The 27254-nt window shown below is 40.4% G+C and overlaps 1 protein-coding gene across 7 annotated transcripts in view; it reads right to left on the bottom strand.

Moving 5' to 3' along the window:
* LOC120737653 (partitioning defective 3 homolog) overlaps nucleotides 1-27254 on the bottom strand; it is a 242640-nt gene that overhangs the window by 196031 nt on the left and 19355 nt on the right. For 6 of the 7 annotated variants that reach the window (XM_040038476.1, XM_040038477.1, XM_040038478.1 and 3 more), the window contains exon 3: nucleotides 3897-3998. In XM_040038476.1, the coding sequence (XP_039894410.1) occupies nucleotides 3897-3998 (102 nt within the window). Of the gene's footprint in view, nucleotides 1-3896; nucleotides 3999-25639; nucleotides 26303-27254 lie in introns of those variants that run through there. The other variant, XM_040038479.1, reaches the window with a different exon arrangement.

The raw sequence follows: 27254 nt of genomic DNA, 5'->3' as shown, positions 1-27254 counted from the left end.
AAGAGTGTGTGCATGTCTTAGGTAACTATTAATGTACTGCCCCTGGACTTTAGACAACACAATAAAGATTGGTGAGGATGATCAAAGTATTTTTACGTTGCAGGCCAAACCTTAGCACGTACACTGTGTCTGCAGGTGACTACTGTACAGCTGTACTTATCCATCGCAAAGTAGCAGAAAAATTTCCACTTTCATGTAATCCAATCAAAGCAAGACGCTTCATGATCTCCATTAGTAACAATGTACAGTGTTGGGTCGCCCGAGTGAAAAAGAAGTCATACATTTTTTAATATATATATATATTTTTAAGACTCCATTATAATTCCAGTTTTGCTTCACCTATCATGCTTTCACCACACATTAACTACCACACCTCCATATGGCTAATAAACATGAACATGAAGGGGAGAAAGGGAAGAGGGAGCCACAGCATAAGACTAGAAAGAGAGAGCAAGAGAGAGATTTGGTTTCTATTTAATAATTAGCTCATTCACTTGCAATTAATATTGTTCCTTGACTGAGTTATTTAAATACATTAAGCACATATAGTACAGTAATGCTGTACTGAGAACAGGGAGGCTGCAGACAGTATAATTAATACTGCCCTCTGGCTGCCCTCTGCCACCCCTGGAGGTCATCGGCAGATCCTCCTGTCTCAGTAAAACCTGGGCCATCACAGCACTCCGTCCACCACCTGTTTGACCCGCTGCCCTCTGGTAGGCGCCTCAGGTCGATCAGGTCCCGCACCTCCAGTCTCACTAACAGCTCCTTGCCCTGGGCCTAACCCTAACCCCACCCCAGCCCACTCACTGCACCACTCTGAGCCATGATCCGAGTAACCCACCTCGCTCGGGTCACTCACACATGGACTCTAGTCAGGCTTTTCTTTGCACTACTTCCAAGCACTTTGCAACTTCTTCCCTAATTTGTGCCCTTCTCTTATTTTTCTATGTATCCCTCTTGATTATATACATTTCCCCTGCTTGCTACTTATTCTTTTTGTCTACTGTTTATATTTTATTCTGGCACTGTTGGTGTGGAGCACCCACAATTTCATTGCACATGTACAATGACAATTAAGGGATATTCTGTTCTATTCTAGTGAATGTCCCAAGTAATACCATTTAAACCATCCAGCCAATCAAACAGGTATCTTCTATGACCACAAGCAATGACTACTAACTGAATTATGAACTATAAAGAGAGTCAGCAGCCAAAGTAGATACTTAGTTATTGATGTTGTTACAGTTCATAGAAAATATGGTATGAAGGGGGGAAAGGAAGGAAGTCCGATGAAAGAAGGAAAAGATGGCATCTGAAAAAATATTCCCTCTGTGAGTTCAAACTGCCACTTTTTTCTGGCAACGATGATACTGACTGTACTGTGTTAAATACACACTTTATACTTAAAGGTGCTTCCACAGATACAGACACAAACACTCGGTAAAGTATTAAACTGTGTTGTATATACTTGTATTCCCCAGATGAGCACTACACGCAGCCCATTTCATTCCAGTGTAAGCTAATAAAAGTGTCCTTGTGTGATGGGCCAGACATTCCTTCCAGTCTTTAAAAAGCTCCTGTGCAATGGCAGAGATGAGTCACAGCTGCCAGGAGACCACCAGTCATGTTCAGTGGGACACACGGAGTCACTCACACTCATGCATGTTTGATGTCCCTACGTTTCCCCTCTTTTCTCGCGCTAAGTGTACATGAATGTGGATCAGTGTAAAAAGCACATCAGACTCTTCCTGTTGGAGTGTTAAATCTACACAAATCCACAGTTTTCAAAAAACTAAAAACAATGGGAGAACATTTAAAACTACTGATGACAAATTTAAATTTAAAAGTAAAAATATTAAGGTTCCCTGACATCGCTGGTACTTGAAAGAATGTTTAGAAAGCTGGTTGTGGTGCTGTTTCACATCCTTATAAGGGATATTTCTTTTGGTATGAGCGCCACTTGATAAAGCCACATTATAAACATAAACAATTTATATTTTAAAAAAATCCCCATTTATTTGTAGCGTCTGTATTAGCTGTGTAACATTATCACTTTGTCATCATCATAAATAATTACACAAAAGGAAGAGCATCTCTTCAAGCGCTCACTGGGCTAATATAGAAAGGGTAACATCTCGTTACAATGTCACGTTCTGCTGTTTAATGTTCTGCTACACTACATTAAACGGGTGCTTCTGCTCTTATGGCTGATGCCTGTGTACGTTCAAACTTAGTAGAAAAGCAAAACATCCACCCGCAAAGGATTTTGTGTCATAGCGGTGAGAGTGATGCAGATGTGTGTCAGCGAGGCTGACAGGTTGTCATGCATGAAATGTACGCACACTCTTCTGCGCGAAACGCCTGCAGGGACCAATGAAAGCCGAGCATAAAAGACCGAGGGATGCGAAAAGATGAGCATGATGACAGCTCGTTGTAAGGGTGCACACGTAAACACATGAACTCACAAACGTGCAGATAAACACTGAGGCATGAGGGCTTATAAACAAAGGTTGAAAGGGTTGCATGAGAGAGTGTGCGCCACAGAAAGCACAAAGACTCCTTTGAGCCACTGACTGTAGAGCAGATGGGAGAAGTTAAGTAGATCCTGTGCACCTGAAATCTCAATTCTTACTTTAACTTTAGCTGGAGTTTTCGTGTTTGGGTCCCCAAACTTCTACCAAATGTTACGACTTCTAAAACTGTTAGCACCTTTGGAAAAATCAGCTCTTCATCTTTGAAAATACAATCAGTAGTTTTTATCTATGTGCAGAAGTCTGTTTCCAGTGGAATACCTCACAGAGACTCTCGATATATTTTCAGATTGCTCGCTCAAATGAACCGCTTAGAAATAATACCTGGCATTGATTGGCTGAAAACAAATGAGTGCAGCGAATAGAAGTGGGAGATCCAAATATCGATAGCGTCGATACCAATCCTGGTATTGGTACTGGATCAATACTGGCTCAAAAGGATTGATACTTTCTATCCTTTAAGTTTAGTATGTAGGCCACTGAATTGTGCAATTATTATCATTTTTTAAATGAAAATGTACTTAAAATTTTCACTATAAAAATGCTGAGTTGAGTGTCGCATCTATTTTTTTATAGCCTAGAGCACATTTAAACGACAGAAGTCGACCCAAAGTGCTTCACAGACGGGCAGATTTACATTCCAGGTCTCCAAAGAACTATATAAGAAGTGGACGGGGGTTTTGTTGCATTAACTAATTATTGTAGAAAGTCAAAATCACAGTGATTTAGTAGCCGTTAAAATGTGTTCAGAATTTGCAAGTCGACGATCAAACTCATAAATCATGACACACTCTCCCAAAATTGTCGCACACCACCAGTGGCTGAGACGCTGCTCATGAATAACAGCAGTAAAAAAAATGTTTCAGTTATCTATACAAATATTTTTTTTTCTGGACCAACTTTTTTGTCCTTCATTGTTCTTTTTTGGGATTTTTAACCATAACACCCCCCACAACCACCATGACCTGAATCAGAATGGCAACACAGTCAGGGAGGTTGGAGTTTATTTGCACGCACAAATGATGAGTGCCTAGTTTGATAGCTGTAGACTTTGGGAAGAAAACAACTGAATATTTACATTCCTGACCTCAGAAAGTCGTGGTTCAGGAGCTCTAAAGTAAAGCACACTGCTCGATCTGTTTAACTTAGATTTACCAAGAGATAGGCGAGGCCATGTAAATATATGGGGAGCGTTTAACTGATTAAAGAGATGGTTAACGACGGCATTAATGAAAATCCAGAAACCGATAAGAGGCGCTTTGGTGCACAACAAATTCTCTTATCTGTCTGGTTAGTGAGCACTTCCTGTGCCTTGGAAAACAGAAAAAAAAGAAAATTTTTAAAGACTTCATGTCTACTCACCCTGTCTTTGTCATCAGCCACATCGCAAAGCACATCATCCAGGTCGAGGATTCCCCCATCGCCATGCTCCAACCGGTGAACCTGCAGCCAGTAGCTGGCATCCTGCAGAACAAGGAGGCAACAAGGTCAAAATCAACAGTCGTTTTAAAATGACCCGACACATGAAAATGTGTGGCAGCAATTGTAAGAAGATGCATATATTCCAAATGACCTTCAAGACCCATTTTATTCATTTTATATTTTAAATGCAAAGAAATGAGTACATACAACCTTAAAGCATAAAAATCATGAAGGGTTTTAGTAGAAAAGTAGACATGACTGAAAATCCCTCGAAATCTCTTTGGAGCTTACACGAGTCCACCAGCGGACACTCCAAACACTTTGAGATGCCGCTCATCTCATCATTGTTGGCTCTTTAAAGCAAGACTATCACAGTCATCGAGACCTGCGAGGAATGCCACCCACCATTACTATATAATCAAGTTCAATTACGTGTCAAAGTTTCTGACATGAAAAGCACACGCAAAGGTCACGCTTGATTGAAATAAGTGGGAATAAAGGCAAGGGTGCATGAAGGGTTAAGAAAAGAGAGGGGAAAGAAAAAGACACTGTACAATTATAGAAAAATGTAGCTTTACAATAACAATATAAGGCAGGGATAAAAGGTAGAGTATTACCGCCATCACGCAGTTCTAAATAGGAAATCCAACTCCCAGATGATTGTAAAGCCCCCTCCCTGGGTCTTGACACGCAAAAACATGTGCACATGTAACTTGCTCCAAGCTAAAGGGGAGAACGAGTCGAGTGCACATGCATGGAAGTGCCCAGTGTCCTGGCATCATTTGACAAAGTATTAACTTTTGAAGTGACTGTTTGGCTTCGTCCCACACACACAGCAGCCTTGAGGGTTACAGCCTCATTACCCACTTATACGGTTCCACTCCACTGCAACACACGCAGCTCACTGCAAAAGGGCACCAGACACACGTCTGATGTGTTTAACTGGCAAACTAATACTACATGACAGGCCTGCCTCGGAGAAGGAAACTGATTTTTTGGGGGGGGAAAAAATGCAACTATACAGCAATGATAGTTTTGATAGTCTGAGTCTAAAAGCACTCAGTGAAAACACGACAATTCAAACAGCTGCATTAGTATTTTTCATGTGTTGCTCTTTTTTAGCTTCTCTTTAACTCACCCACTCGCTGCTGTGACAGATGTCATAGTTTATTACAGCCAGTGTCACTTTGTGCAACCCCACACACAAAGACCCTGTGGATTCTAAAGGATGGATCTCAGACACAAACACACAAAACATTTAATGTCAGCGATTTTATAAAGGAAAAAATGAAAAAGAAGTTTGGCCAGACCAGACTTTAGTAGTGACTGAACCGTAATCATTAACAGTGAACCATCCTAAAGCATCACTGTCTCAGAAACACTAGTTTAAAAAGAAATGGAGACCTCAAACACAGAGGGTTTGTAACAAAATGAAACTTGAAGTTTATTAGGAACACTCTGCTGTATGCGACTATAAATAAAAGATGGAAGTTCTGGAAATCAAAGCTAAGCTGTAAAACTTATCTGACACAGAAAAGCAGTAGCCAGCACTCACCAGAACTACATCTGCAAACAAGCCAATGCAAACGAATTACTGTAGGTTTCTGTGTGTGCTCAAGAACTTTTTTTTTTTTTTAATTTATCGCTGCCTGTTATAACTGAAAGCATTCAGTCCAAAGTATTCATCTGAAACAGAGCCAGCACGTCCAACTTTTGTGTTTGTTGTGGGAAAGAAAGCCACAAGCCACTGCCTTTAAGCCAGTTCAGCCAAAACGCATTTTACTGTTTTGTTTTGAATCAACTGGGGCGTCTCCCCAAAAACCATAAAATCTAAACACTTTGATTTATTGTTTATGATTAACAATGAGTGAGCGTTCAAGAATGGCTTAAAAAGCCAGGATTTTACCTACTTTACAAAAACTGTTACGTCAATTTGAGAATGACCCCGATAACCCATCAGCTTATTAGAATATTTATATACAATGTATCTAATGCACTTTAAGATAATAAGGATGCAGATTTAAAAAGTAATACTAATCCAGCCTGCTCTTTAGTTGAGGCTTTAAGAAGATAGTCACACATAATAAGTGCACATAGCAGCACAATCCATTTAAAGTCCCCTATAGTATGTCAGTGTGGGGACAGACCAGGTTTGGGCACAAAGAGAAAACTGATGTGTGCGTTTGTGTGTCGTTCTGTGGTGCCAAGTTCATCGCGCAAAAATAGCTCACAGCAAAATGTCACAGTGCCAGACTTAAGACAAGGGACTAAGTCACATAGTAAACAATGTTTCAACATAACAGCTCTCTGATGTGGGTATTACAACTTTCTGTGCACATCATCCCTCAAACTGTCTCGCTCGACTTTCGGAGAGAGAAAAACAAAACAAAACATTACAAACAAGTTAATGTGGCATCTTCTTTCTCACTCTAGTTTGATCCCTCTGGGCCTCATTGAGATTCTCACGACATTATTCTGCTGAAGCTCTCTGCTAAAGAAAGGAGGACCGATCTAAACTATTGGAGCCCTCAACAGTCCAACAGCAGACTTGAAAGGAGGCCAAGGCAAACAGGTTGGCAGCAGGGGAAGCCCATCACTACGTTTTAGCGAGACAATGCCGAGTCGTGAGCACCAAGATCTCCCTGACACCGTGAAAAGGAATGTCTGGAAGTGCCAGTGTCCACAGTTGAGAAGTATTCAAATGGTATTACACAGTCCTGAGTGTACTGACATGTGACGAAGACACTGTATGCAAAGTTGTGGACGCAGACTAACTCGATGTATTTCGCAAGATACTCTACAATATGTTACAATTTTTAACTATAAAGGGAAAAAAGCCTGGAAAAATGCTGAATCATTTAATAAGATATAGATTTTTTTTTTAACATTTGATCTCTTACAGCATAAATAAAGCCGCCTGTTTAACAGGAAGCCATCAAAATGATGTGAAATATAGGCCTTAAAAAAAAAATTTGCTTTTCAATAACAAATCTTTCAAGGTCTTACACGATACTATTTTCACAGAGTCCCAATAACACATTTATATGACATAAATTGCATCACATGTAGCAGCCTTGGAATTTGTCCAGTACAAGAAATGTGTGAGGAGAAAGAGACATTTGCATGTAAGGACAAGAAAAAGAAAAAACTATGTTTTAATACTTTCAGTGCACAACTTCTCACGCACAGCGTGTTAAACAAGAATAACAATAAGGTGAATAATACATGCAAATAAGGGCTGTGTTTTTACTTGATGGTAGTTATTTTAATTTTGAGGACATTAATGAAACTATCAGGACAAGCTTTTGTTTGTTTGTTTAAATGAGGAAACTGTATTCCTGAGCTGAAGTAACAGCATCAGTCCAGAACTCTACAGTACTTTTCAAATCAAAGCACCAAACTGTTGTCCAGCATACAAAACAATACGTGGATTTATCGTAGCAACACTCATTCTGATCACAGCATTGTGCTGTACGAGACTTTGCACCACAATGTCTCTGGAAGACCTCAGCGTATACTTCGAATCGGACGAGAGTGACGACGAGGCTAAAAAACTCTGGAGTTACGGTGAATCTGACGACGAAGGCAGCGAGGCGAATTACAGGGATCTTGTTTGCCTGCATGACAATCTGGTGAACTTTGAAAACATCTACTTAAACAACGCAATTATAGACATGGAGGTAAGGTTATTTTAGGTGATTAAATAGTGTTATAGCTGAAACATTGAATAGCTTTGTATTTTATGCCACAATAAATCATAAATGATGTTGGTGGCAGAAACGATTTCTTTATTTTTAGCACTACTTGGTGAGTGAGGGTGGACAAAGCTTTGAAAATGACAGCAGAGACTCTCCAATTGCTCTGATTCAAGACTATATGGAAAGCACTGAAGAGCTGTTGCCCAGCAGTTCCTCCTCATCACCTTCTGTTGTACCACCTGAAGCTGCAGCGAGCCCAGACACAGATGACTCGGAGAACTCTACTGTGAGGTTGCTCCAAGTTTTAGAAGATTTTACCCAGGTGTTTCAAAACATGCTCGCCTCATTCTCCTCCACTTCATCAGACTCAAGTGAGTCAGATTTACAGGGGACCAACTGGGATGACATAGACACCTCGGAATGAAAATCTAGAGCGCCAACCTCGATGGTGTGAGCAATTATCCAATAAACAAGTGCATCACAGTCTTCATGCCAATTATTTTATTTCTGTAGGAAGTACAGAAGTAAAAATTTTTTGTAGCCGGGTTAAACTATAAACATTTTATTTATTCCATGGCCAGAAGAATTAAAAAACCCCAAAATGAGCCAATGACACTCAGATTTTAACAAACTCAGTCCAGATTTAACCAGAAAAGAGCTTTTAGAGCTTTATTTGATGGTAATGGTTTTAATTTTGAAGAAATTAATAAAACTATGGACAAAATTAAAGCCATAGAGTTTTTGTTGTTTAAACTTTGGCTAAAGAGGGTTATGTGTTCACAGTTCTCACACAGAAAACAATCTATGCTGTTAGGTTAGAGGCTTTAGCACAGATTACCTGGTATTCAGGCATTTTGTGACATTGACACTGTTTACTATAGTTAGAAAAAACTCAGTGTGTCACCTGACCGCAGATACCAACTTGTCTTCAGTGGCACAGATTAAAAATGTTCTAGGTACATGCAAACTTGTGAAACTGAACTGTGTTCACCTCGGGGCTGAATGAAACCAGTTCTCAAATGTTCACTCTCTATCAATCATCCCTTTGTTGAGCAGATCATAAAGAGGTTTTTTGGGGGTGAATTTTGAGCCAAAGACACTCCTGTGTGCCTTAAAGAAACGCAGCATTGTTCTGCCAGATCCAGCCTTCTGCTGCACAGTGTGTCAGAGCTTGTAGACACTCTGTGTTCTTGCCAAAGGTTTGGGTTTTGTTATGATCTCTTGCAGTGGTTATGCATTACTGTGCCACAAAAGAGACATGACAAACTGTAGGTCATGTTCCCACCTACTCCTGTATTTACCACCAGTCTGCTCTTCGTCTTACTGTAAAGGAGGTCTCTTTTTTGTTTTTTAAACTCCCTTTTCAGCCCTCCTTGCTCTTTATTCTGTCTTTTGTCAAACATTTCAGTCATTTTTTAACATATTTTTTTTAAATCTTTGTTTTAATAAAAGTAACAGATTGCTGCCTTATGCTTTATACGAATTAAAATGTGTTTATTATTTCAGAAGTCGCCTGCAGTGTTCCCCTTTACTGGGAATCCTCTACACATCTACCCAACTCAAAGCCTACGGTGCTGGATCAGTGCAGATCCAAAAGCATTTGTTGTGTCAACTTTAATTTGCAAGTTGAGTGTGACACCGTTTTGTACTCTCCAGAGAGCTTCCCCGTCACTAAAAAATGCATTTTGCTGCAGTCTTCTCTCCTCCTCCCTTTTAATTTAGGAAGATGGGGCAGAGGAAAGAGCTGTGAAGCACAGAAGATCTGAAAGAATATTTAAGAGCATGTAGATTCTAAACACAGGCCAGATGGAGACCTGGGGAGGAAGTCACTTAAAGGAAATGAGATGGTGGAAGCTCCCAAAAATCAAGACAATGTGACACTCATCTTATGGCGAGGGCAAACACATGCTTTATCCTCACAGCAGGCTCCACTAATGAACAGTGGATTAAGAGCACACAGTGGGGTTTTTGTCACTTAAGTGGTGCATGAATGTGTGCACGCTCAACTCACTGTAGTTTCCCTGACCTTGGCATTTCACAACAGCCAATAAACCTCACTTACTTTATCAGTTCACCCAGTTTAACTTTCTGTATACGCTATTTTCCTTTTAATAACAAAAGGACTCCGATTCATGCGTGTAGCTTGCAAAAGTCAGAGATCTCTTTCCCTGTAATTGAATTAGCGTCTGCAATTGAAAGCTAGATTTTTCATCCACACTTTCGGATTTTTCCAGATTGTTCCAAACCAAAAATTACAGGATTTAAACCTTTCGTGAACCACAATCCGTAACAAACAGTTAACACTGGTCCAACAACTAGAAGAGGTCTTGATTACTGGTGTGAAAACATGTCTCAACGCGGACTCTGTAACCTATTCCAGAACCATATCAGAAAATGTTTTTAAAATAAAACTTAATAATGCAAAAACTTTATAAAAAAAAGGAAAAACTTGAGAAAAACAGTATTGAGAAAGAATAAGCAGTAGAGTACACTGACTGTATAATGAGTACATTGCCTGAACTTGCTCCCAGTAACACAAATTGCATAATATTTCTATACAAGCAACAAACTTTTCCATTATTTTTCTCTATCATTCAAAAGGCAGAAGGGTAACATATAAAATAATAGAATAATAGCCAATATAGGTTAAGTATCATGAAACACAAGGGAGGTCTTCCTCCCCAATGTCCCCAACTGGTTGCTCAAAGATCACGATCAGATCAATGGTGCTCCTGTTCTAACAGGGTTATGTTTTGTTTTGTTTGTTTTTTTCCCCTTGGAATATAAACCTTCGTATGATGACACTTGCTGTGAACTCAAAACTGAATTAAACCGAATTGAGCTGAATTTGAAGAATTGCATGGAAATAAACTGGAGTTTACAATCAGGGGATGGATATGTGGCGATAAGCAGGACAAAGCTCCGCCTCCTTTTAACGTTTGAATAAATATACATTTGCACTCATGTTGGTACAAGACGTGATGAGGTAACCTTGCTGTGATATGTGAAAAGGAGCTAAATACTAATCTGTTTTCTTTTTACTGCTCAAGGAAGGACTATTGTAGTAATAAGCAGCTCAGGCTGACAGTAAAAATACAAAGCGGGTTACTGCTGGAAGCACACGCTTATTTTTCCAGGCAAACCCTCCCTGGATAAATAAAAGTTTCCTCAAGACTGTACAGAACATCTTTATAAGAGCTGTGATTTTAAAACCTTAAAAACAAAACATGCTTACAACAATCTGAGTGATGACTTTCTCCCTTTTTTTAAAAAGGAGAAAAGGTCACCTTGTAGATATTATCACCCATCTCAATCTTGCAGACAAACAATGTGAGTGCTCCGTTCATGACGACTGACAAAATCCCCTTTCAATCACATCTGTTGTTCGGATGTGTACACAGCCACGGTAGGGCAGCACACTGTACGTTTCCTGGATTGTAGGGTCAAAGTAAGGCTGGCGTAAGGTACAAAAGACCCTTTCATTCAAGTACAATGACATCAGTGAGAAGAGAAACAGGAATTGGAAAAAGCCACTAAAGTGCTACGCGATGTGTGTAAAACCGCAGACAGACGTGTGCACAAACGCACACCGATACGCGTGTGCGAGTGTAAGGACTGTGTGTAATCTAATAATACGTTTTATTAGCTGTCAGTTTGACGTCGAGTACACTTTGGGTTCGATTTGAACGAGTGCCCTGCTGGGCTCCACTGAAGTGAACACCAACACTAACATTATTAACTTTACCAGTGCACTTGGATCATGCTTATCATTTCAAAGCCTCACTCGTGCTTTGATATTAATCTTTTAACCCCAGAGTTGTGTTGCCATTGGCTTTTCTTTCTCATTGTTTGGGGGTCCCAAAGACCAACCCACTACCCATGTCAAAATAATAAGAGCCATTTTTCTCCTTTCTTTTGTTCTTACCATCCAATAAAACCCATTATGTGTTGTAATAAGATGTTTTCCACATACTGGGCTTGTTCATTTGATAATTCAGCACTTCTTCCCCAAATTTTTTGCAAGATACATGTCCTAGGGAGTTGCATGATATATGTAAATACATGTCCTCAAGGTTTTCAGAAAGCTTTGATGACATCACTCTGACTCGTTCTGTCCTCTTCAAGCACCAACCATTCCTTCTGCTTTATGTGTCAGGACTCAATGCTCACCATGTAGTAACAGACTAACTGTGGTCTTCACATATAAATATTCATTCTGAATGGAAAGAGGTGCAGATAATGAAAAGGTTAGGTTCTTCTCTGTGCACTCGCTCACTTCCTGAATCAGAATCACTTCATTATGATCTTGATGACAAATGCCACAGTTTACCAGTAAATTTATTTAAATAAAACCTGAACATCACTTCCTATCATTAGACACGCATGAGCATAGAGCGATCACCAGGGGTCAACTACAGCAATGTCTTGAATTATGTTTCTTATCCATTATACCCTGTGTCAAAATCACTCCTGGGGCACCAACACCATCGCTCTGTCTTTCCATTCAAATCCGCTAATGTTAAAGTCTTTGTCTCAGGAACTGAAACGTAGGGATAATAAACTGAGAAAAGACAGAAATGGTGCTGAGCCATACACAGAACAATGTTGCCATTCAAAGAAACACTCATATCTGATCAAAACAGGCAACCACTTGACAGCATAACGTATTACTCTCCAAAAATAGTCAAAAATTACACCGTCTGGGAGCAAACATTAAAACTAGGCAGGTAGGATTAATCAGCAGACTTTATCCAGCGCATTAAGCTTTAAAAGAAACCAAACAAAGGTATCTTTATTACAGCATGTGTGAACCACTGCTCCGAGTCGTGCAAGGAGAGAGCTCTCCGTCTTATAAATTACTTATCTGATTAACAGAGGGGGGAAAAAGATACCTGTGCAAAAATGCAAAAGAGGATTTCACTTGCAATCCAAAGAGAAAGACGCAGGAGATTTACGCCTGTAGCCCAATTAATTTAATGAATCATGAACAATCATTAAGCAGCCTGCATCTTTTAATTCCTCACATGCAGCAAAATCCAAAGAAGCCCGAGAGGAAAGAAGAGTAAATGGAAATTGTGGCTCATGGGAGCCACAAAAATCAGAGAAATGTGAAGTTCACTGCAAGTGCCTGCAAATCCCACTCAAATTTTTTGGAGTAAAAATTATTTGTTTATTTTAATCTGTTTCAAAAATAACAGAAATCAAGCAGTGGAAGAGTGTGCAGTCAAATCCATGAAATGAAAACGTGGTTTTTGTCGTGTATTTGACAAATCACAAGTTACTTGTAGTATATAAGGTGCAAAATGGGGGGAAAACGCTGCAAACTAAGTCATTTTGTGTGTCACACAAAAATATACACACACATAGTTGAGTTCAGTTGACCACAGCATTGTAGGCAAAGCAGACTTCAGGCCTTCATTATGATCAATTGAATGCATTGTCTTCGAGCTCATCGCTATAATGACCTTCACACTGGTTGCACGTTAACAAGATAAGGCCAAAAAATAAATGAAAAATCAATGGAACCACAGGGAATGCTGGGAGCAAAGGTTTTCACGTTAAACTCGAGTGAAAGGAGATAACATGCAAAAGAATTTGATAATCTCAAAGTACCAACAATTTTAAAACGACAACAGCTGTTTAGTTCGGTTATATTGTCTGAACTTTTAAAACAGTCACTTTGAGATGCTCTCGAGAACCAAACTAAGTCAGGAAAACCGCACACGCTCCTTAATGATATGGATGTAGAACAACCATCTACGGTTGCAGTGTCGCTTTCTTGTACGATGTTGAGGCGAGGATTCGTCTTCCAATAGAATTTATTGATCTGATTAATTAGTCAGGTCTGCATTAGAGTGAAGCTGCATGACACTTGATGCAAGTGAAGCTGGCACAGCTGCACTGAAATCCAATAAGCAACTTGTGGCTGCTAATAAACTTGACACGCTTTCAGTTTTTCCTGGCTCAGCGTAGGCCTTGGGGGTAGGGTGGGGGTGGAGGGTAAATACTCACGTAAGCACAGTAATGGCAGTGAGCCTGTGCTGCCTCCATAAACCCCAAACTATGTCTTTGGGTGGTGAGAAACTTTTTTTTTCTTTTTTAAAAATTCACCGCTGTTTACTTTGTGTGCACCTTCAAGTGTTGCTATAAAGTTGCATCATCGCCACGAGACACAAAAGAATTTCTCATCAGCAGCGTCGAGGTGATTCAGATGAGATCCCTGAAATTCAAGAAATGCCTCACTGGGGAAAAAGCAGTAATCTGTCGTTGGTATTTACACTGATGGCCATGGTTGAGTTCTTAAAAAAAAAAAAAAAAAAAAAATTTCCCAGGCTGAAATATTTCGGTTATGTTTACTTTAATCCCAACAGCCCTCAAATAAAGTCATTTTCCTAAACTAAAGTCTATTTTAAAGTTTGAATACACACAAGTCAGCAGCACAGAAGGTTTCAGGAAAACAAGCTGATAAATCTCAATTTCATCAGGTTCTTTTTTTCCTGTCGTGTCAACAAATTTGCCAACGTTTTACAAAAATGGCCTTAATATAGGTTCATTTTCTCACTACCAATAGCTGCTTATATTAACATTGCTCTTACTCTTTCAGACAGGGTCAAATATTTCACTACTCAACAACACTAACTCTTTGGTACAGTTCTGTTTGGCTGCATTTAAAACCGGAGGGTTAGTGTTACATTTAACTCCTTTTGGAACAGCACGTAGATGGTTTACAGTATCACAACCGTAATACTGTTTACTACATGTAATTTGAATTACATTTTCTAAAAACCCAACATCAATTGAAGCAGTAGGTCAAATGCTTTCTGGATAAATACTTCTTCCACTAAGCAAATCACAAAAGAAAAATCGGAACAAAATACTGATGCGATCATCTCCAACAGTTATGGGGGAAATCTGGGCCTTAAAGTTCTTACTTGAATTCTAAAAATACTTTAAAGAGTTTCCTTTTTTCCGATGTAAAGCCTTTTTGTGGTCAACCAGAGAAAGCTACACATAATAAATTAGTTTTAAGTTTGGTTTCTTTCAAGGGTCGAGAGGTAAAGTGAAGACGCACGTCGGCGTGGTGTCTAAGGTTACACCAACTGTTAGCCTGCCAGCACGTCGGCCCTTAGCCCGGCATCTCTTCATCCTACAACAACGAGGGGAACTGAAATCCAGCCCGAGTGGCGAGGAAAAAAAACAAAAAAAACAATACAAAATCTAGACTCTTAAAACGCTTTTTCAAAAAAGCAAAGCAGAAACCTGGCAACTGTCTATGTGAGCCTGAGATGTTAAATACCCTATAGGAGACCACAAACTGACACAATGGAAGATTTTGAAAAGGCATACAAAGCTGTTCAAGAGATAATTTGCTAGGACTCGCTGGCAGACTCACTTAGCCGTCAATCGATTTCAATGTTGTTGCCAGACATGTTAATTTGTGTTTTATCATTTCCCCCACCTGACTTGCAAACTTGTCATAGCACGACAAGGGAAGGGAAGAGAAGAGAAGAAGAAAGATTAATATGCCCTTTATCAAGTGTCTTTCTTCCTTTCAACATCACTGCTAGAGCGAGGCAATGCTTCATTTTTATTATCCTTTTCAGAGAAAAGCACGAGATGCGCAGAAGAGAATGAAAAGAAAACCACAAGAGCAGCAACTAGTGTGACAGGAAGGAGGAGATATAATCAGAAGGTGAGTCGGGGACAAAGAGCTCAGGTGTTTGAGAAACCGGTGATGAAAAGTTCAGTTGCGACACTTGATTCTTTCTCAGCGCTGTCATCCACAACAGACCTGCTTCGGCAGGCCTCGGCACAGAACGCACAGTGACACGAGACGAGTTCAATAACGTTATTCGGTGCGTTTTAGGATTTCAATTGATTCCTTGGAGGAGTCGTTTTCAGTCTTTATCGTCCAGCTACAAAGGTGAAATTACAGTGACAGGAAGAAAGGGATGTGTCCCCTGAAAGGTCCTCAGAAAGTAATACCCAGCGTAGGGGTGATACCTACCGCCATAAATGATTAAAAACAGTAATATTTAGGGTTCCTGTTGCATTTTGGATAGCCTATTACATCTAACAACTGTAGAAGTGCAGTGTCAGTCTTGACAGACTGTTCAAGGACCTTTCCAAAGAGCAAGACACGTCAAAGATTTGGTACCCTAAAATTAAAAACCTGATTACTGTTTTCATCTAAACCAGCTCTGCTCATGACACTCCCTGCAGTAAAATGGAGCAGTTGGCAACTTTGTCATCTTAGCTTCGTCTGTCCCTCAAAACAAGATTTACCAATGTAGCATAGATTGAAGAGCTTGGATGCTGATAGTTGGCAAAAGATCAGAAATTGAATACAACTGGAGCCCATCCCAGTATCCCAAACATAATCCCAATCCCATCCAACAAAGGTCATTCCTAGTAAGCAGTGCGAAATGATAACACTGCAGCATTCACTACACAGTACTAAATACATGGATACACTGAGTCGAACCCCTCTCTCTCTTTTTCTGTAGCGCTGCACTACAAACAGAATAAAAGATCATCCATCTAAAGAAAACGCTGGAACATACCTGACTGCCTCGGCATGACTCCACTTTGAGTCTCTTCTTGAGACCATGGTGGTGCTTCCACATTTCATCTGTAGCTTCCACTACACACCCTCCACTGTTCTTCCACTGCAAACAACCTGCAGCTTTAGCCTCGTCTAGGATCGCACATACTGGTGTGTGCATTTGTGCATCTGACATTTCGCGTTGTGTTGCATGTGCAGGTCTTCTCTTGCATGTGTGTAAATGCAACCTATCCCATGAAAGGGACATGAAAGGAGACACACGGCTGCACAGCAACCTGCTTTCCTTGCTTCAGAGACGGCGTGTATCAAATTGCCACCGGTATCGCTGGTTATGGATACTCTAGCAGGGTAACAAGAAGCTGTACAGATTGAACTGCGTGAAAAATTACAGTTGATAACGGAGCTTCACAAGCTGCACGCTGTTTGCATTTATACGCCTTGTTGTGACAGCCACGTCGGGCCGTGAATAATCGTTTCATGAAGCACAAATCTCTGTGTTATGGTTCAGTGTCATATAAATGACCAGAACAGACATTCATTTTGCTGTGACAGAAGTGTAGCAAACACACTTCATTTTTGAAAGACAAAAACTTTGCTTGCCAATTATATTCTGTTGTTTAAGTAGTACTGCATTTCAATGAACCCTGCGCTTTGACCCACACATCAGAAAAGCGTTCCACTCCTGCTTCTTCCCAATAAGATCAAAACAAAACCAGTAGTCATGAGGCCCAACCTTGAAAAGTTCACTTATGCTTTTATTTTCTCTACCCTCTCCCGTATAAATTAAACATCACTCTTAACTCCACTGAGTTCAAAATGCCTCTGAAACCAGCTTCACACTCGTTTTAGGAGATGATGTCACATCAACCCAGCCCTGGCTTCTCTCCATTGGTTCCATGAACTGATTTTACGGATCACTTCTAAATCATGTCTGGATCTGGGCCCAAGCTACAAAGCAAAAAACCCACTGACCTCATGTGAGCCATTTCACAGTCTTACGTCCTGAGGTGGAAGCAGAAGTGAATGTGGCGGACAGGTGCAGGAGACTCTGCAGGCAGCTGACTCAGATCAGATGAACAATCTACTGAGGCCGAACAAAGCAAAGCCATCAGGCTCAAAGCATATGCTGCTGAAAGGCCGTCTCAGTGATCGCAACAGAGAGGTCTGTGCCACGTTTCGCTTACAAGCCTGTTTCTGTTTTACTGTTTTATATTTGGGTCCAAACGCCTTCAGTAATTGTTTCAATAAACTTTTCTAAGATGGAGTTAAAAATTAAAGACAACAAATTTGTTTCTGTAAATTCTGGCAAGGGCAAAAAAACCCAAACAAACCTTCTGTGGTCACCGCCGCCTCGTATTACAAAATCCTGTCAGCACAGGCATCACTTCTGACTCCATGACTGACTGCCATCAGCAGACAATCTCGCGTTTGCTCCCGTCTGGTTTCTGAAGGAATGTGACAGGAGGATATCCTGTCTGTCAGCGGTAGAAGCCTCACAGACAAAATTGTGGCAACTTTAAAGAACCAGTTCAACCAAAGCCACTTCCTTCTACCTTCCAGAACAACCTGTTTTACGCCCTCATGTGTGATTAAAAGCCCATCGCCTTCTGACAGCCATCACATGCACCACATCTAATGAACTGAATGTTCTCATCTTTCCTTTTCAACCAGGAAGTATTTCTTTGAAATAAGTACTTTTACAACATTTTTTTTTAATTACTTGACAGCAGATATGTACCTTGTGATTATTATCATTTCATTATAAACGGGCTAATTCATTTAATATACTGGCACCCTGATGACTGGGCAAATCACCAAAAAGTGCAACATAACTGCTGAGAAATGAATACGCTGGTTGGGCCCACAATAGTAACAACTCACAGCAGATGTAAACTGCAAAGAGTGCTTTGCTATTACGCATTATGTATGCTTTGGAGACAAACTTCCCTAAACTCACATCAGGTGGGCAATATAACAATAAATAGATTAGTAAGTGGCAATAGTTATGATGCAAAACTATGTTAAGTCTCAAAGCAGCCCCATGATGATTTCATGAAAACAGTAACTGCATCATTGCGTCAATGTTTTCAGAAACTGCTCTTCAAAGGCACGAACATTTAAAGCTCTAAATCCTTGTTAGCTCAGACTCTATCCTGGCTTTCCCCACTCCAACACTGACAGAAGCTCAGCCAAGAAGAGCTTTGGTCATCTCCAACACCGACACATCCCAGGCTTGGATGACAAACAAACCAAAACCATGGAGACTGAAATGACATCATCGCTGTCGTTTCTCACTTCAGCCAATCAAACAATGAAATAAACAGTGGAAGGCCCAAACAGTCGTTCACCACTCTTCCTAGGAAAGTGGGTGGCCCCAACTCCAATACGGCCCCTACACCCTCTCTCCATGGGTAGTCATAATGGGGCAGTGGAGGGTCAGTTAAGTAAGGTGGGGTGGAAATACACATTTTGGGACTTTATCAGATCCTCTACTTGGCATCTGTGGCAATATGAAGTCAAAAGCAAAGATTTTCACAGATCACATGGTTTCCATCACCGTCTGGAAAATATATCTGTTCCATTTCGCTTGCATTTATTTATTTACAACGGAGGCAATAAAACATTTTCTGATATCCTCTGACTTTTTTATAAAACAGAAGCACAAAGTCCAGGAAAATTCAGATAAACGAATCCTGCAGAAACGCAGAAATGCAAGACGGATATTAGTATAACAGCCATTGTTTTATTTTTAGAAACATATTTCTGCCTGTGTTTGAATGCCTGTTCTTTACAGTGTTTCCACTACATTATGTCCTTTGTGGAGGCAGGACTGATTTTAGATTGGGTCTTCCTAAATTCTCAAGTTTTTGCTTTTACATTAGTGTTACTGCTTTATAGTGGAAATGTTAATTCTTGCTAGTTAAAACAAGGCTTCACACAATTTATTAGCATTTTATTACATTTATTACAACACCCAACGACATTATTTCCAGCATGCTGGCTGTTATAAAAACTGATGTGAACCGGGCATAAAACTGGTAAATCTCATGTTACCCTGTTTGCCAAAGGCTTGCATAGAAGAAGGTTGACAACCATTATTTGCTCTACTTGGCAACAAGGCCCCCCTTTTCTCATTTTACTGAACTTTTATTTTGTGGAATAGTTCCAAGATGCTTTAAAAGGGATCAAGCTTAAGAGCTTCAACAGTGCTGGACCAAAGCAGATCAACAATCCAGTTTGACAGAGATACATGTGAAATCATTTGATCTCTTCTCTAAAAAGAAAAAGAGTGCCAGCAACAGGTTTTGTGGAAAAAACAGATTTAGTATGAATGTATATGTATGACTGCAAATACATTTTACAACTCAGTGAATATCTCCATTTTATTTACCAGACTATACTGCCATCTGGGAGCATTTTACAAGCAACTAACCAGCTCTGGTCCTTACCATCTCTTTGACGACTAGGCTGCTATTGTATCATTCAGCTGCTTCTCCAGAAAGCCTCTTGTTTCGTGGTCGGAGAGGCTTCACTCTGCAGAGAGCTGGAAGGCCATTCTAACCAGAACCTGTAGCTGCTGGAGAATTACACTGAAGTTGCATGGGGGAAGAAGATCTGCAGCTGCAGTCCAAGAAGGTGCAGCACAAGTCCATCCACTAACTGGAGATGCTGTTATTTACTGCCACAGAGTATATATAGCATTAGTTTCAAAAACATTTAATAAACATTGGGCATGCTTTGCATGCACAAACACATCCGTCCATATGTGCATGTGCATACCGACACCACCGCCAAATGGAAATTAATTCTGAATCTGCAAGTTCTAGTTGTCCAGACTGGGTTTCAAGTAGGGCTGCCACGATTAGTCGACTATCAAAATCGCCGACGACTGATTTAATAGTCGACGCCTCGTTTGAATCTTTGTAAGATCACAAAAGACGCAGGAATAAGTAGTAGGATTCAAGAGTGTAATAACGGACTGAAACAGAAGATGGCAGCACTGCATCTACAAGGATGCCAGCACGCCGTTAAACCCCGAAGAAGAAGAAGTAGCTCTGTCCCAGAATTCATAGCGCAGCCCTGCTCAGTTTCCAACAATGGCGGCAGCTACTTAGTTTTAATATTACTCTTATTATTCTTTCTGGGTCACAAAATAAACATTTAACATATTTTCAGGCGAGAATGTAGCTGTGTAAACCTCAAATATCTGCTCAGTTTATCAAGACACCACATATTTTCAAAAGCGCTCCGACGTTTTCGGAGACGTCTGTTACCCACTAGCTCGATAGCTAGCCGGGGGCAAGGATCACTAGAGCCCGTGAGAACACCGGACTCCCGGCAAATCGTTTTCAAACCCACCGCCGTCTTTCGCTACTCAGGTTAAACATATATAAGTCACTTAGATAACTTAATATGATAAATGTTATTGTTTGGCTTTTTTTTAGTATTTTATTTGTTCCTGAGTAAATCGGTTTGGCTGAGATTAAAGTTATAGTTCTTACGCAGCTGAATAAACGTCAAGCAGACAGCTGATTATCAGAAGTGTGAGATGCTCGAGATGTCCTGTTATATTTTAGATAGCAAGGAGTTTATTAAACTTCACTGAAACAACCTGCAGATTTCATTAAAATTTAATAAACTATCATCTTGTCTTTATCTTTAGTTAGCACATACCGTAAACACTTAAAGCTGTAAGCTAATGATAGTTATAGAAGAGCAGATGCTGCTGGTGCAATAAGCTGTACGTTTTACATTCAATGGATGATGATCTGATTAGTCGACTAATCGTAAAATTAATCGGTGACTAGTTGACTATCAAAATAATCGTTTGTGGCAGTTAAGCTCCAACACACACATCTAACTCACACCTCCTAAGAAAACACGCACACACGCTTACACCTCTTTGAAGTGCAGCGATCTAACAGATGAACGCTCTCATTTAAAGTTTTTATATGCCGTCTCCATGATGTGGACGAATTCTGCTGTAGCCATACTGTGCTCCAGCAGGTCCATACATGTTATGACCAAAGCGGCACACACCTTGGCCATTCTGCTTCCCAACCCAAATGAAAAGGAGATGACAAGGAGTCTTTCGGGGGATGAGTCACATCAAAATCAGTAGTTTGGGTATAAAAGCAGCTGGTGACAACAGTCTGAATAAAAACAACTTACTCACATACAATTCCTGATCCAGTTATAAAGACTGAATGTTATCCAGGGGATTGGGAGATGTTGTACAAGAGGATTTGCGAGAGCAGAAGTTGTAGGAACAGTTGGTCAATAGGCAGACAGCGGTGGCATGGGATTATTCTGAAAAACACAGACTCGCACACAGAATCAGGAGCAGCGCTCTCACTGCCAGCGTCATGTGACAGTTTGACAGTGGAGAGGAATAACTGCCAGTGGCCTCAGCCGTATCAGATTACAGCTCACCAAATGGAAAAGGCAAAACTAAGGAGGCTTATTTGTAGTGGTCTGAGATATGTCCTATTATCCATAAGTGGAAGAGCAGAGGGATGCAGAGGAAGCCTGCCAAAATAAAAGCTCACTGCACCACAGGGAGGCACGGGCTGCCAGAAGAGTTCCGCTGTGGAGAAGCACAGCAAGACCTTTCAGACTCCGATACATTTTTAAAGATGTTACAATAGGAAACTTACTGACAGTGAAGTAAGTTATAAATATTTAATAATATACGACACAATAAATCAATGTCTGAACTGAAGAGAAAGCAAAAAATAATAATAACGATGATGATAACAACATGAACACAAGTTACAATACTTAAACTTAAAAAAGACAAATTTGAAGAGACAAAAAAAAAAAACAAAACCCAAAACCAGGACTGCCATTTGGTGCATCTACGGCAGCTCCAAGATGTGACTGCACCTGACCTGGGCTTACGGGTGCTTGCTCAAAACAAACAGCGGATCACTGTGAGAAGCCAACAGACCAAGAGTAGGTGGATATTAACTAAGTCGTAGGGGCTTTAACAAGTGAAACAGTGCGCTTACATGTGCTCCAAATATCTGATTATAAGTTCGCAAAGTCAATATCCTGATTACTGGCAAGAGGCATTCATTAACAATAGATCTATCTTAATAATGCAAGAAGCAGGTCACATTTAATTGGTCTATTCTGGCAGCCTATAAGGTTAACAAATGCATTAGATTTGTAAATTATTGTTGAAATATGTTTAAAAAAAAAAACTACTCTACTGTAACCTCTGTCATGAACTTACACTGTTGACTGTTAACTGATTGTGTGTGTGTGTGTGTGTGTGTGTGTGTGTGGGGGGGGGGGGGTGTTTTCGTGTGTGTGTGTTTGTTTGTGAGAGAAACCTCACCATGTTGGCAGGCTTCAAGTAAATGACAAAGAAGCACTCAATCAGGCTTTAAGATTTATAAATCTGAACCCAACAGCCATTTTTTCTTGGCCTTCCGATGGAGATAAGATGTCCAGATGTCAAATAACAGATATCCTGTTCAACATTTCCTGTTCTGTTTTTTTTTTTTTTTATTAAACTGTGCCCACAAGCAGACTGCACCAAGAATACTGTCTCTGATCGACAGAGACAGTATTCATCGCAATATTGACAATATGTCAAATGTGTATAGGGATTATAAAAATGCTTGGGTCTGATGCAGTCTGCTCTGGACATCTCCAATTTGATCGCATGCGTTACGCCATTTCTAGTGGTGTGAGCAGAAGTGCATGGCCAAGGTGTGGAGTAGGGACCCAGGAGTTAACATCTATGGGGACTACAGAGGCTTGTGCTAACAGCAAATGTAACAGACAGGCCCAGGCAGGCAGAAAACAAAGTACGGTACAGTCACTGATGGTTTACAGACATCGTTGCGTAATGTTTATGGATGCAGTTCAAACAGAGAGCAGTTCATTGAAAAGGCGATGGAAAGGCACAGGGGGGAAAAAAGTGTGCATCCCCAAGTGTCGAGCATCGGGGTTACACAGAGGTGATTCTGCAACGAAGATGGCAAAACCTCTTTACAACAGCTGGAGCGCATCCTTCAACATCCACAGGTGCACGGGCAACATCCTATAAGCCTCCAAGCTACATCTGCACTCATCATTTTGTAATGATGACAAACAAGATCAGTGCATCCTCAAGAAAGTTTGGGATGCATTTTCAAAACTGGCAAAAAACCAAATAAACAACAAAAGGACTGTGAAAAAACAATATGTAGAAAATGCGAGGAAAGAATGTACGAATATAGAGTTACTCCAAAGGACTAATGCGCATTTCTTTGTGCATACGTGTCAAGAAAAAGATGCAGAGCTGCACCGTTTAAAGCTCAAGCACAGGCCCATGTGGATCAAAGCTGAGAAATGGGAGGGGGGTTGTTTCAAGAAGTGGGTTGTGCAGATGGTGGGGGAGGTAACAAAGCATGGAGGATGGAGCGCTGGGAGACGGAGATGCAAACTGCAGTCGTTTCCTCCTTTGGAGAGAAGTTGAAGGGGGGTGTTAGTTACAGCAAGAGAGGCGAGGAGATCATTTTCTTTGGCTCTCTGAAACGTATGATGAAATAACAGTCATAACCCTAGAAGTATTTCATATCCATTTGGACTTTGGGTCAGAAATGACTCAGGGCTGTAATTTACATCTGCATTACAAAAATAATAAAATTTGTGATTTGATCTAATCAAGGTGTGCACATATGTTAGGACACAATCGAGGAAAAAACAATCCCTACTTACTTCCTAAACATCAGTTGCTTAATATGATCTTTGAGAATGTACCAAGGGCTGGGGGCAAAAAAAAGAAGGAAAAAAAGAAATGAAACATTGCTTTTGGTCGCTAGGATCACGTGACTTAAAGTCTAAGCATTTCTAACCCAACTGCAATTTAGATTTTTATTCCATAATAACAACAATATAGCATGTATGCATCAGCATGCTCAAAGCAGGACTCACTGCACTGATTTACCCTCTGCAAGTCTAACGCTGGTTACGTAAGAGGATAAACTGCAGGGTCAGGACACTGTCTGATCCCATGAGACAACAGACACGGACATGATACATGATAGCAGAAAAGTTTTGCATCTAGAGAATCCATTTTTCTTGTTGCTAAAGGCATTGGTAGCATACATCATACCCATATGAAGATCAATAGATCTCCAATGTGAATGTGCTCCTTATACAATGACGGGGTTTTTATATTTAAAAAAAAAAAAAGCTTCTTTACGAGTCTCTGATGGGTGTACAATCTTCTCTACAAACATGGAATAGGAGCTTTTTATAGAGAACCAAGTGAACTACAGCACATGGTTCCAAACTCTGGCAGGGGTTAGGCTTTTCCATCCATCTGGAGTCTGGATGGTGGAGATAGAGGTATTTGCAGCATCTCCTGCTCTTTGCCAGACTTTCACACAGCTTCACTTGCGACTAAGCTTCAACTAAGCTTTAAAACGGTGGACACATCAGCAAACAGCATCAGAGTAAAAGAAGTTAGCCACATGAATTTTGAAGAGCAACACAGACTTGCAGCTGCTGACTGTGAAATAAAGAAAAAATGAGCAGCAAACACAAATGATTACCAATCAGAACCAATCAGCTTCTCGTGATGCACAATTATAAGCTTAAATGCACTTTTCATTGAGGGTAGATAAATCCAAGCATACCCTAGTTTATTGACCATGACTATGATGAAAGACATTTAGCAGTCATCTGGTTCACTAAGGAATCTGGCCACATGTGAGGACCAGAAAGAGCCAAGCATCATGAGAATGCCTGAAGGGTTTTCCTGTTGTGACACAGCAGGAAAGGCTTCTGCAGTGGGCATGTAATTGGGGAATAAGTAGAGCGTGCAACTTTGAAGCTTGGGTCACTTTAAATGTAAATCAAGTCATTTGGAGCTGGAACTGTTTCTGTTGACATGTGCACTCACCTTGGAGTGCACATGTCAACACAGCGATAATATTCAGCAACAATGAAACCACACCACCACCAATCACACTACCTGATAAGATTCCCACAACCAAATCCACTTTAATAATCGGGCAAAAGGGGAGTGACGCTGAGAAAATGAAGGATAGAAGCACTAAAAACACACATTACCTTGAAGACAAAACAGGTAACTTTTTAGGGCATTTAAATACAATGAGACTAAAGTCAGTTTTTTAAACCATATCCAATGCTTGCCTCAACTTGAAATCAAAAAGAGGTGCATGTGAAAATACCAAATCTCCAATGTGAATGTGCTGTGACTCCTTTGTGCAAAACCTGTGTAATTACATTGTATCAATGTACAAATAGCGCAGCAAATACTCTGATGCTAGCAAGTGTCAGTGGTCCACTGAAACAGCTCCTTCACCTAGACTACACAGAGCTCACATCAGCTACAAATGCTTCCTTTCTTCTGGGTACTACATGTGAGAAACAACAAACGTGAAGAATAGCCAAACCTGATTCTCCTGAAAATGTCCAAGGTTCATTGGTGAAAAGAGCTTACAGCAAAGCTAAGGTCACAAAACCGTCTTCACCGAAGTTTAAACAGCAGTTGATGGCTTGAACAATGGGACAGACAATGCTTTTCAACACAACCATCAACTTGACTTCCCCTCCGAGGCCGTTTTGGAGAAGTACAGCCTCGTGCCACTTCCATCAGCACCACAGTTTGAGAAATACAATTATAATATCTGCCATAACAAGGCTGACTATGCAGTGATTTGTAGTTACAAGCCTTTACAGCAGATCAATTTCCCACTTCTGGATTTACGACTTTTCAACATAAATGGCTGCTTGTTTCCCTAAGCAGAGAAACCTTTAGCCAACGTATGGATTCTCGTTTGCAGACAAAGTCTCATTCTGCATGAAGAGATAAAACTCATACATTCCTTTACTGGGACACGAGTGCAACTGAATATTGAAGTCCAACCTACAGGGTTGCGATTCTGGGCACACTTCAATACATGGATCAGGATAGTCTAAATGGGGCGCTTGTCTTCAACAAATGGCCTCCTCTTTGAAATGCCAGGCGTGTTGGGTTTGGTGTCCTAATTCATGTGTGCGAGAGGGCAAACTTGAGAGCTGAATACACACACACACACACACACACACACACACACACACACACACACACACACACACACACACACACACACACACACACACACACACACACACACACACACACACACACACACACACACACACAATCTTGTTCGATCATGTCAAAAGAGGCAGCAGTCCCAGGCCAAACCTGACACAGTTCTTTCACACAGTAAGCTTTTTATCCCGCGAAGGCCCTATTCTGCCTCTGCTGACAGCAGTAAAATAAGCTGCATTCAAGTCAGAAGTATTCAGAATGCACAGTTTATTACAGAAATCATTTTCTTCAGCTTTAACTCGTTTCTACAGAACAAAGCTGAAAAGGAAGCTTTGTAAAAGCCACAACATTTTAGAGGGAATGTGTCAAGCTGGTTTTTGCATGCAACTTCGTGCAACATTTATGCAACAAAGGGAAACGCTGGAACGTTTGGTCATCGTGCAGAGAAGATTCTCTCAAGCTACTTTTTTAGCAAATCTTACATTTTCCAGCTTATTGTTTTTTTTAATCACTTCCTTTCTGCAACGTTCTGTGAACTAAGCAAAACTGAAACCTTCCTGCAGAAAGAAACTTCAGCAGAATCCACTGCCACCAAATTACACCTGCCAATGAAGCCCGAAATATCTCATCTCTGGATTGGCTTCAGGCTCTGCAGTAAGAAATATCTCACTTATTGAACTCGCTGTAGTTTTCCTAAAATAGCCCTAACAGAGCACCAGCTGGTGTAAAATAACATGCATTTATTTGTGGTGTTTTTTCTTTTTCTCTTAATCCTTATTTTAGGTCTTTTTTTTAAATCTTGGATCACAATTAAACAACTGCAACCTTTTTCTATGACTTCAGATGTTCCTTCACCGCAGCATCACTACTGTTCTCTCTTGTGTCTTGGAGAACACCATTTCTGGTTTCACCAACTCACAACAGACCAAAAATGTCTTTCATTTATGTTACATAAAAATATCTAAATTTTT

Source organism: Simochromis diagramma, unplaced genomic scaffold (genome assembly GCF_900408965.1).
Source record: "Simochromis diagramma unplaced genomic scaffold, fSimDia1.1 OVJJ01000247.1, whole genome shotgun sequence".
Classification (NCBI taxonomy): domain Eukaryota; kingdom Metazoa; phylum Chordata; class Actinopteri; order Cichliformes; family Cichlidae; genus Simochromis; species Simochromis diagramma.
The sequence above is the reverse complement of the archived record's forward strand: the minus strand, read 5'-3'. Positions and strand labels throughout refer to the sequence as shown.